Raw genomic sequence first — 15,024 nt, 5'->3', positions numbered from 1 at the left:
AAATGAGAGTACATAGGCCCTTAATATATAAAAGGAAATTAGTAAAGTTTCCAAAATAATAGAAACATAAGTTCTGTGGTTATTAATGTATGCTTTCATTATGTAGCTATGTTCCAGATTTTGTCAAAGTTGTTCTTTACATTACTGAGTATATGGAAGGGGGGCATATTAACAAAGTATCTTTATGTTTTATAACGATTAAGTAGTACTTTTAGAATATTAAGTAAATGGATGGATAGATAATGCTGGGTAATAGGACAGAAATACAGTTAAATGGTGTAATTAATGCTTAAATATTGTTTTATCAATAACAATTCTATAATTTGATCAAGTTAGCAGTCCAAGTCTAAATATTTGGTAAGTTTAATCAAGTCCTCAGGAATTCTTAAATAATTAGTATTAGTAACTGTTCTTTGTAAAGACCTTAGCATTTTTAAAAGTTTAAAAGATCATTACTGACATTGAAATACAGAAAACAGGAAAAAGACAACTAAATCTGTCACTTTTTTCCTGCATTCTTTTTCTTCAACATATATTTTTAGGAAACCTTTTCAAAATTTTCAAGTAGTAATAGTAACAAAAACAATTGCTAACATTACGACATATCAGTTCCTTTGAGATCTATATCAGCAACAAGCATTTTTTAAATTAGAATTTTAATCATATTATATTAATCCCTTTTGGCAATTTTTGTTACTTAATGTTTCTACTACAGTCAATTTACTCTGCAAAGCCTTCCCGACCCCCACAGATAGTATAAATACTAGATAGGTCTAAGTTCTACAAGTTTTACTGCCATTGGAAAAATAGGAATTGTGTGACTTCTGAAATATTATGAGCATGAACTAGAATTATTTACTTTTCTCAATTTTTCTGCACTGTTTAAATTTTATTTTTAATTTCTTCTATCCTTTATATGTTTATGTCATGATATTTAATATTAAATTATATACTTAAAGGCCAAAACTTAGGTTCAAACCCAACTCATGGTTCTATTACTTAGAATAATATTTGAGAAAATTCTCCAGGATGATACTTTACTTACTAAGAGGTTAAAAGTAGGTGAGAAATGTTACTATTTGTTGGTTTTATGTCTCTTCCTTTTAACATGACATCTTTTATTAACATAAGCCTGTTGCTTTTTATTTATCTCCTAAAAATATATGAATAGTCAAAATGCTTTTCTGTATTTATTAAACATGAATACTAATAAAACAAGTTTAAAGAATATCTTTCAATAAGATTCACAGGAGAAAATTAATACTTGCAGGTTCACCCAAGAAAATTTATACTTTCTCACTGTATAGCTTTATATTGATCAAGCCTATACTTATGGCCCCTGTGAGGAAGGTTGGGGGTTATAATAACTCAGCCTTATTTTATATGAATAATTCCATTGCATAGTGTGTGTGTGACATTATAAACCATCAGAGAGCAAGAAATTTCAGTAGTTTTATTAATGTTTCTAAATTCTGAAAAGGAGGCATAAAACCTTGACCTCACAAGAGGATATATTTTATTGCCAATGGCAAGTTTCATTTAAAGTATGATTATAGGTTGCATAGCATTATATCCAGCTTTAGTGGCCTCTCTTTTTCTAATTCTAAAATTATAACTCCAGAAGAAAAAAACTAGCTCGTGTTATGGCCTACTTTGTACATTTGATTTTTTTCTTCTATGTTAGAAAAACTTACACAGGAGCCTCAAGTGTTTAGAACTAGAAATTCTACTTATTCTATTATGCTTATTCTACTTACACGATTATGCATGCATGATAAGCATGCATCTAAAGCCATGCATAAAGTGATCTTAATCATTTCTTAGTATGTAATGTGAATTAAAAATAAAAGAATTGGAACATTAAAGTGGATAACTATGGTGCCATCTGCTCTTTGGAGGACAAATACATAGTTTTTTAATAAATCGGTTGGTGGGTGATTTAGAATACTGCTAACAGTTATTATGAGGTACACCCATACAGCATCAGTGGAGAAGGAAATGGCACCCCACTCCAGTACTCTTGCCTGGAAAATCCCATGGATGGAGGAGCCTGGTAGGCTAAAGTCCATGGGGTCACTAAGAGTTGGACACGACTAAGCGACTTCATTTTCACTTTTCACTCTCATGCATTGGAGAAGGAAATGGCAACCCACTCCAGTGTTCTTGCCTGGAGAATCCCAGGGACAGAGGAGCCTGGTGGGCTACTGTCTATGGGGTTGCACAGGGTCAGACACAACTGAAGCGACTTAGCAGCAGCAGCAGGATATAGCATCAGTATTTATAATGCAGACCACTGAGCTTTCTTTCTCTAGCTCATAGGCATCCCTCCGCTGATAACAGGTATGTGCATTTGTGAGGGAAAATGTGTGTGTGTGTGTGTGTGTGTGTGTGTGTGCTCAGTCATGTCAGACTCTTTTGAGACCCCAATGAACTGTAGCCCGCCAGACTCCTCTGTCCAGGGGATGTCCCAAGCAAGAATACTGGAGTGGATTGCCATTTCCTGCTCCAGGAGATCTTCCTGACCCAGGGATTGAACCTGTGTCTCCTAAATCTCTTGCATTGGCAGGCAGATTCTTTACCACTGACCCACCTGGGAAGCCCATTTGAGAGAGAAACAGAATGATAAATCAAATGAGGAAAACAAAACAGAGCGCCTATCCATTTGCATGAAGAAGCTAACTCGAGAAAAACTTTAGTTCAGGGTCAGCAAAGAGCATCCCTTGAGTAAGCTTTGTTCTCTCTCTGGAATTTCCAAACTATGTAAAACTGTTAGCATGTTTTAGAAAACCAGACTTACTTTAATGTGTGACTGAGAAAACCAAGTTTTATTTCTGTCTTCAAAGATTTAGTCTATTAAGAGTCTATTGGAAGCAATTTGCAAACTGCTTCTAGAATTTCTTTTGTTAAAAAAAATAATTTTATATGATACTGTTTTTCTATTTTCCGCTTGATACAGAAATAAGAAATGGAAACTTAAAAGCCATCCTAGGGCTGTTTTTCAGTCTGTCTCGCTACAAGCAGCAGCAGCACCACCAGCAGCAGTATTACCAGTCCCTGCTGGAGCTTCAGCAGCGGGCCACCCACGCCTCCCCTCAAGCAGAAGCCAGCCAGGCCAAAACCCAGCAAGACATGCAGTCCAGGTAAGCGAGGGGAGCGGGGGATGTGTTTCAAATGAATTTACATCGATGGGGGTCTGTGGGAGCATGTAGACACAGCCAGGGTGGGATGCTGGCAGTTTGTTTTTATAAGTTTTGGTGTGTGAGTTTGGTCACCATATTTATGTAGTTGTATCAATGTGATGCGATTATTTGACTAATGTTATAGAATTCAAAACCTCTTTTGCTTGGACAACCAACATTTGTCACTTTTTAGGTACAACATTTGTGTTTGTTTTTAAAGGTGATCGTGGTTTGTATCGAAATGTGTGAAGTGTCTTTCTTGTAAGCTGCCTGTCACAGTTACTTTCTTCTTATTCAGAATGTACTTTTGGAGTCCTGGTCTCCAGTTGTAGAGTTTTCTTTTGTTGATGCTTCAGATTGGTTAAATCATTACATCTGTCAAAAAGTTTAGGCCTGTTAAACACAGGAGTTTGAGTGTTTGGGAACATGCTGTTTTGATGTGAGATTGTATGTGTGTATTTATATACACAGGTTATGTTTGTCTTACTTGAGTCTGTGGGTACATGTAGACACAGCCAGGATCGAGTGCTGACAAACCACTACAACATCCTTTACTCTTTCATCACTGCTTTTTTCAGTTTGGAATTACATCAGTCATGATTCAGGCAGAGAAGCAGAATCAGTGAAAAAAAAAAAATAGCGTTAACAGATTCATTGTAAAGAATTGATTCACGTGATTGTGTGGCTGGCAAGGCGAATGTGAAGCCAAACGGCAGCCCAACAGAGAGGACAGGTTGACACTGTGAGCATGAGCCAAAACTGCTATAAACAGGTGGAATTTCATCTCTCAGGGAGGCTGCACTCCTGCTTTTAAGACCTTTCAAGGAGTGAATTGGGCCTACTATCCTAGTGATAATCTAGGATAATCTCCTTTACTTAAAGTCAAATGCTATGGATTTAGACCACATCCACAAAATGCTTTCACAGAAAGACCCAGATTGGTGCTGAGTGGGACTAAATAAACCTAGCTAAGTTGGCACGTCAAAAAATGATCACTGAACAAGATTAACAGGTTTCATGCAAATCGTTTGTTTCTGATCAGTGTGTGGGTTATCAGCTTGTTAGTTCTATCTCATACATAGCTGTGATTGTTTTTCTTAAGGAGAGAGAATGTCCAATACAAAAATACTCTTTACCATCTTCTAAAATATACACATGTATCAAATATATGTAAATATTTAACTTTTTCCATCTTAGAAGCCAGACCTAAAACCTAATAACACAGTTTGCCTGTAGTCTGTTTTTGGCAATTAGTACTGACTGAAAAAACTAATATAAAACTCCAAAATATGTTCACAAACCACTTCCCACTTATTGTCAGATACTCAACAGTTCAGAAATCTCCTCTTTCATCTGTCAACCACCCCTTGCTTCACATTAAGCAATATTTCTGTCTCTGTACAACCATGTAAACTCTACTTCTTTTGGCAAATTTTTCTCATTCGTGAATTATTAATAAAGAAAAATTATAGTTTCACCAAAAAATTTGGGATGTACTACAAAGGCCATGGAGTGATAAGGGAATGTTTGTTTGTACTCAAAAATGCAAATGTGCTTCTGCTTTTTTAAACTTGTCTTGGCATTTTGTGCTGTTGTGTGAAACTGTTCAGGAATCAAAGTGAAAAAAAAAAAAGATCTATAGTATAAGTTCTTTGGATTTCCTTAAGAATAGAGGAGAAGAATAAAACATATGACTTATTAAATTGGGGGGTGGTGGTTGATAGAAGCAGATCTAGATTTTGAGACCTGCCAGAAATAATATTTCTTAGAGTTTGGTTTAAGCCATTTGAATAGACAAGAAGCAAGAATAGTAGCTAGAAAAATACAGGAACTAAAATGGTATTGTGCAAAGAATGTTGACTCTGGAAATGAGATGAGCCATCATTTGTCACTTCTTTTCCTCACTCTACTTCTGTATCTGTCATTAGGGTTTCTTGCCCCAGACTTCTCAGTGGTTATAACCCTTTGGGGGAGATTTTTTTTCTCTTCTTGTTAGATATGCATGGATATTATTAAGCTGCATAATATTTTAAAATATAGAACTATATATAGAATAGGCATGGTCATTTTACAGCGTCTTGGAGAGAGCTATCTTATTTTTTTTCAGTGAAAGGTTATAAAAAGCATTGGGAAGCCCATTCTTTTCACTAGTGTCCTTTAATTCTGGGATAGCAGGGGAGTTCTTTACCATGAGTGCGACCTGGGAACCCTGACTTTTTTCTTTTGATAAATTGGATTTAATTACTTTTTGGATTGGTAATTTAACAAATCAGAGTACTTACTGTACTAAATGTAGTGCTTAGTTAGGGTCATGATAAAGAGGAGCTCAAAGTCTTCATTTCAACAGAATTTATTATATGTTTTGGAGAATGCTCTATTTCAGATATTAATACTTATTTCCATTTGTGTGGGCTTGATAACGGAGAAGGCAATGGCACCCCACTCCAGTACTCTTAGCTGGAAAATCCCATGGATGGAGGAGTCTGATGGGCTGCAGTCCATGGGGTCACTAAGAGTCGGACATGACTGAGTGACTTCACTTTTACTTTTCACTTTCATGCATTGGAGAAGGAAATGGCAACCCACTCCAGTGTTCTTGCCTGGAGAATCCCAGGGATGGAGGAGCCTGGTGGGCTGCTGTCTATGGGCTTGCACAGAGTCAGACACGACTGAAGTGACTTAGCAGCAGCAGCGGGCTTGATAAGCAATCTAGATGTTTCTATCAATCACCCCTCAAAAGTTAATAATAAAGTGTATGTTTTATTTTTCTCCTTTTCCATTCTTAAGGAATTTCAAAGAACTTACACTATAGATCATATTTTTCACTTTGATCCCTGCACAGTTTCACACATCACAAAATGCTAAGACAAGCTTAAAGAACAGAAGCACATTTGCAGTATTGAGTAAAAACAAATATGCCTTATCATTCCATGGCCTTTTAGTACATTCAGTTTTTTTTTGGTGAAACTGTAATTTTTCTTTATTAATCATTCACTAATGAGTAAAATTTGCCAAAGGAATTAGAGTTTACAATGTTGTACAGAGACAGAAATATTGCTTAAAGGTTGCTAAAATATTACTTAAATATTGCTAAAGGTTGATATAGTGAAATAGTATATGATTATAATTTAAGTGAACTGAAATGTGATAACATATTTAAGCATTTTCAAAACCTATATTGACAGTATACATAGGAAAGGTTTAAGTCTCCATACTATAGAACCAAGGTGATAAATGTGAAAAAAAATCCCAGGGACCCATTTCTCTTTGTTTGCTTGAGATGTGAGTCATAAATCATGATTTATGAAGATTTTCTATTGATTTCAAAGCTCTTTCCAAGTGAATGGTTTAAATGACTGGTTCCTATATTATTCTAGGTATTTAGCCAGAAAATGTTCTTGTATTTTTCTTGGTAGACCTGAAAGGATTTTAGTGCACCTTGTTTCATGAGAAAGTTTTTGTTTTGTTCACTTTGTTTATTAAATAAACTGGCATAGCTGCCTAGATTTCCACAACATTTATTTTATTCACTAAGAATTGCTAATTTGTTTTGCTCTTTTGAGCATAACACTGAATGTTTCCATTTGAACATTTTTCATTCAAATAGACATTTTGATCTAAAGGTTAACAAGTAAAATATACAAGACAGAAAATCAAATGTGAACCAAGAGAAATAGAGTGGGGGTGGCAAACTCTCCTCCTCCGACTTCTCAGCTTCCTCTCTCCTGTTGAGTGTGTGTTTGTGGTTGTGTGCTGTGCACGTAGATGTGGGCACAGGTGCCTGTGTGTGTCCTGTTCAGGACAGATCTTCTTGTTGAGAGCTCACCTCTAGAATCTGCCTGCACCTGGATCCCAGTTCCACCTCTTTCTAGTTGTGTGACTGTGGGCAACTTACCTAACCTCTGTGTGCTTCAGGTTCCCGTTTGCTAAAAGGGCAATGGCACTAATATCATGAGGTTGTTCTGGGGGTTCATTGGGTCAGAATCTAAAACTCACTGAACACACCTGGCAGATGTCACTTTTCCGCTCAGAGCCGTGACATGGCATCAAATAGCCTTGGCTTGCTCCCCACTTAGGAAACACGCTGTGTCTGATTCCTTTGCAAGAGTGCTCTTCCTCCGAGAGTCACTTGGCTGAATGTCTCACTCCTTCAGGTTCACTGCTCCCGTGTCACCTTCTCACTGATGGTGACCTTGACTACTCTGTTAACACTACAGGCTGCCCATCCATCCTGGTTGCTGTACTTTCCCTTCCTTTCCATAGCCCTAATCACTCTCTAACCTAAAACATATTTATTATAGTCATTGTTTATTATTGCTACTTCCTCCCCTCTAGATCGTAAGCCCTGAGAGTAGTGTTTTTATGTTTTAATACTTTTTGAGGGATTAAACATTATACACAGGAGGTGCTTAGTAATGATTTCTGAAGTGATTTAAGGTAAAAATGAATGAATCTATTATAGCTGCTTCTAATTTTAAGAAGGAAGACTGTCTAACATTTAAAGTTGCAATGGTAGGTCATTTAAAATGGAAATTGTGTATATTTATAAAAATACTATATTAAAGATAAATGTATTTTGGATTCTTAGGTGGTCATGATTTGAACTATAGATAGTTTCAGAGTGGTATGTAGTGGAACCATCATCAGACCTTATCTGGATGCATGAAATTATTCGCCTCATCCTCACTGATCCCTGACTATATTCCTTTTTGGTCTTTCATGAAACATGTGAGAAAGAAACGAAATGCATGTGAAAATGTAGCTAAGAAATTATATAGGTGATAGAGTATTAGAGGCAGTGATAACAAGTCTTTCTGAACTAAACTAAGAGCTATTTTGGGAATTTGGGAGATTATGATCCTCGCAGAGGATCATTTGTCCCTTCTGCTTTTCATTTTGTAGGAGAAAGTCAAGAATGTGTCCAGTTGCTGTTTAGATGAACTTGCTCCTTCCTACAGGACTCACAAGTCAAATTGCAAAATCTCTGGGCACATGCTTTTTGAGTGACTTGCCTGCTCCCTTTACAGCCCCTTGCCAAGGATCCTGTGACCCCTGCCACACACATTGCTTTTGGAACCCTCTTCCATGAAAGACATTTTCCTTCCCCCTTTCCAGGAAACATCCTTTCCTTCTGGGAGATTCACTGTGAAACTGGGGCAGTTTACAGCTTTTCAGCCTGGGGTTATAAATCTTGAGAAGTATAGAAGGAAGTTTAATTTAAGATGACAGGAAAGCTCTGGTAATTTAAGCCCTTGTGAACCTGGCTTCAATTAGTTGCTTAATTCAGCTCTATATGGATTATAGTGTGCTCTTCAAAAATGATGGTGAATCAATTAAACTTTAAAGAAAATGAAACAAACAACAAAGACATTTATGAATCTCCTTTTTAATATCATGATTTTTTTATTCCCAGAGAAAAATAATTGAAGGGAAAGAAATTATTCTTTGATTGATTGAGGAAACCAAGAAAGGGTATAATAGTAGCAGTGCATGTATACACAGTGCTTATGTTCTATGCTTTTATTCAGTGCTTTTAAAGCTTGACAGCTATTCATAGTTCTGCTGTTATGATGGGGTATCATCTCTATAGGTTTGGTTATTTTAGCATCAGGCAAACATGGGTTTCACTTCTGCCTACCAATCCCCAGTGATGTGGCATGCGGCAAGTTATTTTAACCTGCTCAAATGCCAGTGTTCCTCCCTCTAATACTGGAATGGTGATAACTTTCTCAGAAGGGTATTGAGAAGACCACAGGACATAATTTGTATTTAAAGTGCCTCCTTAACACAACTCTTAGTGTGTAATAAACACTCAAACCAGCCATTTTCATCTTCCCTCCTCTCACTTTAAGATCATATCAATGTATAATAAAATTATAGATCAAAATTAATACCTCAAGTCAACCTCTTCACTCTTACTTTCTTTCTCACTTTCTCTGATCAGTTCTGTCCATCACACTTCTTTTTTTTTTTTTTTTCAAGGAAATGGAATATTTACTTAGCTCAGCTTCAAGTGCATTAGAAATACACATTTGCATGTAGATAATGACTCTACCAAGTCTAAAGCACTCATCTCTCTTCATAGAGCAGTTCATTCCTTTCTGTCTCATCCTAGAAGATTGGTTCTTTTTTTTAAATATAAATTTATTTAATTGGAGGTTAATTACTTTACAATATTGTATTGGTTTTGCCATACATCAACATGAATCCATCACAGGTATACACGTGTTCCCCATTATGCATTACATAAAAGTAGTTCAAAATATATCCTCACAATTTAAAAATAATGACCCAGTGCTCAGACCTCCCAGGCCTGATCTAGCTAAATGGAGGTAACACCATTCATTATTTTAGGTATTTCCTGTAGTAGTTAGTCCCCTATAGATAAATAAAATGCTACTGCCACTAATTGTTATCCATTAATTTGATCATTATTTTTTAAATTATTTATGTGTCCTCATCAGGTCCCAGTTGCATCTCCCCCTGCAGCACACAGACTTCCAGCTGTGGCCCGTGAGCCTGGTCACTATATGGCACGTGGAATCTTAGCTCCACATTGTTGTTGTTCAGTCACCAAGTCATGACCAACTCTTCGCGACCCCATGAACTTCAGTACACAAGGCCACCCTGTCCCTCACCATGTCCTGGAGTTTGCCCAATTTCATGTCCGTTAAATTTGTGATGCCATCCAACCATCTCATCCTCTGTCACCATCTTCTTCTGCCTTTGACAGGCAAAATATAACTCCAAGATACATTCTCCAGGCAAGAATACTGGAGAGGGTGAAAGTGAAAGTCGCCCAGTCTTGTCCCACTCTGTGCAACCTCATGGACTATACAGTCCATGGAATTTTTCAGGGCAGAATACTGGAGTGGGTAGCTGTTCCCTTCTCCAGGGGCTCTTCCCAACCCAGGGATCAAACCCAGGTCTCCCACATTGCAGACAGATTCTTTACCAGCTGAGCCACAAGGGAAGTCCAAGAATACAGGAGTAGGTAGCCTATCCCTTTTCTAGAGGATTTTCCTGAACCAGAAATCAAACCAGGATCTCCTGCATTGCAGGCAGATTCTTTACCGACTGAGCTATCAGAGAAGCCCACTGGAGTGGGTAGTCATTCCCTTCTCCAGGGGATCTTCCCAACCCAGGGATCGAACACAGGTCTCTAGCATTGCAGGCAGATTCTTTACCATCTGAATCACCAGGGATCTAATCTGCAGCCCCTGATGTATGCACTCTCCCATCTCTCCAATCCCCCATTAATATAGTCAAGAAATGTTTATTAAGCACTTAGGTGTTCCTGGCACTCTTCTAAACATTGGAGATACAGTAGAGGATAAAATAAATGGAAGAATCCTTGCCCTTTTAGAGCTTATATTTAGTTATAGACAAGCAATAAAAAAAAATATGTACTAGTAATTGAGCAGCTGTTGGTAGAGAAGCATAAATCAGAGCAGGAGAAATAAGATGTTTTTCTGCATTTCAACAGGCTTCTGGGAAAGTCCTCACTCAGATGATACTGAGCAAAAGGGGAAACAGAACTAGCTCTGCAGTTATCCTATGGAAGAGAGTGTCAGGCAGACAGAAGAACAAGAGCTAAGACCTTGAGTTAGGAGTCTATCTGTTGTTTTTTTTTTTTTTTTATTTCAAGAAGAGGAAATAACCCAATTTGGCTATATCAGGAAGAAGGGCATAGAAGAAGAGTAGGATACATTTCAGAGAAAGATCAGGTAGTATGACCCCGTTGCCATTATAAGAACTGTGGATTTTATTCCAGGAGAAATGGGAAACTATAATATGCCATGTTGCTGCAGATGGTATTATTTTACTCTTAATGGCTGAGTAATACATTTCAGTAAAAGAACAGGCCATGGCTCATTTAATGTCGCTCTAGAGGGATATTATAAATTGAGGGACCCCTCTTTGCCAGCATCTTTTCTCTGGAATTATTTAGTTGTTATAATTAAACTTGTTTCTTGTTTGTTTGGTCAACTAGTTGGTTTGTTTATGTCTGGTCATAGAGTGAGCAGCAATAGTAATTGACATAAGTATTTGATTAATCTCCCTCTTTTTGTACCTCCTTCATCTCATCTGCAGTTTCCTAGTCCAGCCTCCCTCTCTCTTATGGGCTGACAGCACCCCTCACTCTTACAGACTGAACCCCCCCCCCCATGTGTATAGTAGGATGAGGCATCCCCTGCTGTGTGTTCTCCATCAAAAATACTTCATTTATTTTCAGTTGCCCAAAATCTGTTTTAGCCTCCTGGTCATTGATGGCCCCCTTTATCTGTAATGATATCCTTTGATGTTATGAGCTTAAACCTTGATTATTTTTTATCAACATGTTATGGCATCACGTTCTTTGACAGAATAATTCTTCATTCTAATAACTTTATTATTTTCTTTAAATAAATGAAAATCAATTAGCTGAACTTACCCAGGGAGAAAATGAAAACATCACAATTATGCTCTACCTTCCCAAGGGAACTGTGAGAATGTATCTTTTAAATTATTAGACTTACTCCTAATTTAGAGAATTTAAGACTTGTTTTCTTTGTGACATAAATGTCTAGATAAAAACAATATAAACCAATGTTTCATAATTTGGTGTTATAATTACCAAACATATTCATGTATCATCACAGAGCCATGACTCAGAATAATTAACTTGTGATTTATTTCTTGAATATTTTACTCCAGGACATTTTGATATCCTGTTTATGTATTGTATGAACTTTGTCTCCCAAACACTAGAAATTTTTCGTTCTATTCAATCTTTGCTATTTCTGGAACACTCTCTTCTCGACTAGGGCATTGGTAATATAGAGTTGAAGAAGGAAATGACAACCCATTCCAGTATTCTTGTGTGGATAGTCCCCTGGATATAGGAACCTGGTGCGCTACAGTCCATAGGGTTGCAAAGAGTCAGATATGAGTTAGTGACTGAACAAATGGAGAGTTGATAATTATATCTGCAGTTTTATAGCATATGCAATGATTATGTATTAATCTGTTTTATCCTAACATCTGTGTATCAGAGATTCAACTTACTGTCTTACAGTGGACAAACGCGACTGTCATAGAGTTGATAATTCTATCTGCAGTTTTATAGCATATGCAATGATTATGTATTAATCTGTTTTATCCTAACATCTGTGTATCAGAGATTCAACTTACTGCCTTACAGTGGACAAACGCGGCTGTCACAAGCATTGCAGCATGACCATTGAATACTTTCCTGCCATAAGGTGTACGGAGAAAGCCAAATTATAATCAGAGGATGACAAAATAAGCAAAGAACTGAACTTGAGGGACTTGCATGTTTCTGCAGCTGAGATAGTCTTGCCATGGGTCAAGAGTTTTTCTTCATTGCGAAGCTCACTTGTCACTGTTTTCCTTTTCATATTCCATGCCCTGTGCTTCTGCCTCTGGCCACCCTCATTGCCCACACCATGCCACCCTCCTGCACCCACATCTTTCTGGTTGACCTCTCAGTCTCAAAAGATGTATAAACACAACACTGCAGGGAGGACTCTGGATCAGAGTCCACCATCAGAAGTGTTTTGAGACCCCAGTCACCCCTGAACAATGTGAGACTTTCTGTACTGATGCTCATATTTGCTTTGCAGTAAATTGAGAAGAGCTCAATTGCAAGGACTCCTTGACATCTACTTTCTCATAGAACCTTCAAACATTTATATAATTATTTTACATGTCATTTTCATGAATGTGCATACTAAGAAATAATTTGCTAACATATTTTGTGCATACTACAATTCTTTTTAAATGTTCAGAAGTATTAAATAATCCAGATTTTTCACTCCTCAGGGTAGAGTTTGCCAACATTTGTTATTTTATTTTTTGCTTAAAATAGTAATAACCAATATATATATAAAATAATCTGAAAATTACTTTGCAGGGTCTTTTCTATAAATACACATTAGTTTTCAGATTCCTTAATATATATAAAAGGGGCTTCCTAGATGACTCAGACAGTAAATCTGCCTGCAATGTGGGAGACCCAGGTTCGATCCCTGGGTCAGGAAGATCCCCTGGAGAAGGGAATGGCTACCCACTCTACTATTCTGGCCTGGAGAATTGCATGAAAAGAGGAGCCTGACAGGCTACAGCCCATGGGGTCACAAACAGTCAGACATGACTGAATGACTAACACACATTTATACATATTAACATACGGCTGAATCACTTTGCTGTACCCCTAAAGCTAGGACAACATGAAATCCACTATACTCCAACAGAAAACAATAATTAATTTTTTAAAAATAGTTTTATCTAGCAGTATTGAGAGTCCAGTTTTTGTTTTTTTGAGGTAGTTGCATTAAAATGGACCTTTGGAATGGAGCACTGAATGCATTGGGATATAATTTTCCTCCACACTAAAAGTTGTAAATGGAAAAGATCCATGCAGCAGCATAGTGTTTTGAGCTACATGTAAGTAAAAGCAGTGTGGAAAATCTAATTTCTGGTAACATTGTGAGAGAAATATGAGCCTGGTTTCCTGAGTTCTCCTTTATCTTGAAGTCCTGCATTCCTAAAAGAGCATGAGACTTTGATGCAGTAATATCTTATCCAGGCATCTCTCTCTGTAGTTACTGTTTTGAGATCCCACAAAAGCAGACCATGCAGGTGGCCTTATTAACTGTCAGCTGAAATTTAAGATTAGACAGAGGTTGTAAGATATTTACATACCATATTTCACTAATGGGATAAGTTATCACAGTAACCTGTCTCATGTGTAATCAGGATGATATTTCAGCCACCCAGCTGCTAAAAAGAAACACATGTGGATGAAGGCTAAGTTTCTGACTCATTTATGGATTAGGCAATAACTGTTTTTAGTGACGTCTCAGCAAAATTTATTTGTAGGGACAATATATTTTAAAAAATGCTCTGAAGTGAGTAGTTGTTACAAAATGTCTTAAATATTTTTGAATAAGGTACAAAAGATATTTTGCAGAAGTGTCTGAACACTTTCTTCTTTTTTAGAGCTATTACCTTGTCAGTTATCATTTTATAACATTGCACAATGATCCTACAGAAGGGAAACTGTATCTACTAAAGGAAGAATTTGGCTTAAATAATATTTATTCTGAAGATCTGGTTTCATTTCTATATTTTTATATTTCTATATTTTTCTATATTTCTATATCATAGGATATATAAGGAAATATATTTCAAGCTATCTCGGTCTTAAAAAATTTTAGGGAATGTGCCCTATTGTCTTCGGTGTTTGTTATTTTGTATAAGAATCCTAGTTTAAAACTTTCTTGCAATGTGTTAATTATAGTACATCTTGGGTAATTTATACCTGATTTCTCTCAAGCCTTATTTAGTAAATTTGAAAGGAAATAATTCCTATCTTCTTCACTTGATACTGTCTTATAAAAGAAAGGTAAAATTTGGAGGTAAAAAATTCCACCAAAATTTATGCCCAAGAAATGTCTCACCTCCTGTTATAAAATTTGTTTCTTTGTATTCCTCTTTGGCTCCTTGGGAATAGTGTTGTTAAGAGAACAATTTGATCTTATGATTAAGCATCATTTCCCTTTCTTTGGGAATACAGTACTAAAGGTCTGACTGAGAGGGATTTTGTATAGGGATTTCCACTCTTATAATATTTGTGTGACTCCAAGCCTAAAGTTATATAGACTAAAGGGAGGAAAGATGGTTGATTCTAAGATAGTTTTGTATAAGGTTTCTTAATATAGATGAGTTGTAAAAACCTACATGATATGAAAATTTCTCTGGTTAACATAGTCTATTCAGTTATTTATATTAAGTACATCTATTTTAAAAATTACTGTTTTTATGTCTTATTTTTATGTTT

At 36.6% G+C, this 15,024-nt stretch overlaps 1 protein-coding gene across 4 annotated transcripts in view; it reads left to right on the top strand.

Moving 5' to 3' along the window:
• The window catches only part of NAV3 (neuron navigator 3), an 899,190-nt gene that overhangs the window by 644,279 nt on the left and 239,887 nt on the right, over positions 1-15,024 (top strand). For all 4 annotated transcript variants that reach the window (XM_055587143.1, XM_055587148.1, XM_055587139.1 and 1 more), the window contains one exon: positions 2,957-3,140. In XM_055587143.1, the coding sequence (XP_055443118.1) occupies positions 2,957-3,140 (184 nt within the window). The remainder of the gene's footprint in view (positions 1-2,956; positions 3,141-15,024) is intronic.

Source organism: Bubalus kerabau, chromosome 1 (genome assembly GCF_029407905.1).
Source record: "Bubalus kerabau isolate K-KA32 ecotype Philippines breed swamp buffalo chromosome 1, PCC_UOA_SB_1v2, whole genome shotgun sequence".
Classification (NCBI taxonomy): domain Eukaryota; kingdom Metazoa; phylum Chordata; class Mammalia; order Artiodactyla; family Bovidae; genus Bubalus; species Bubalus kerabau.
This window is presented reverse-complemented; position numbering and strand designations above follow the sequence as displayed.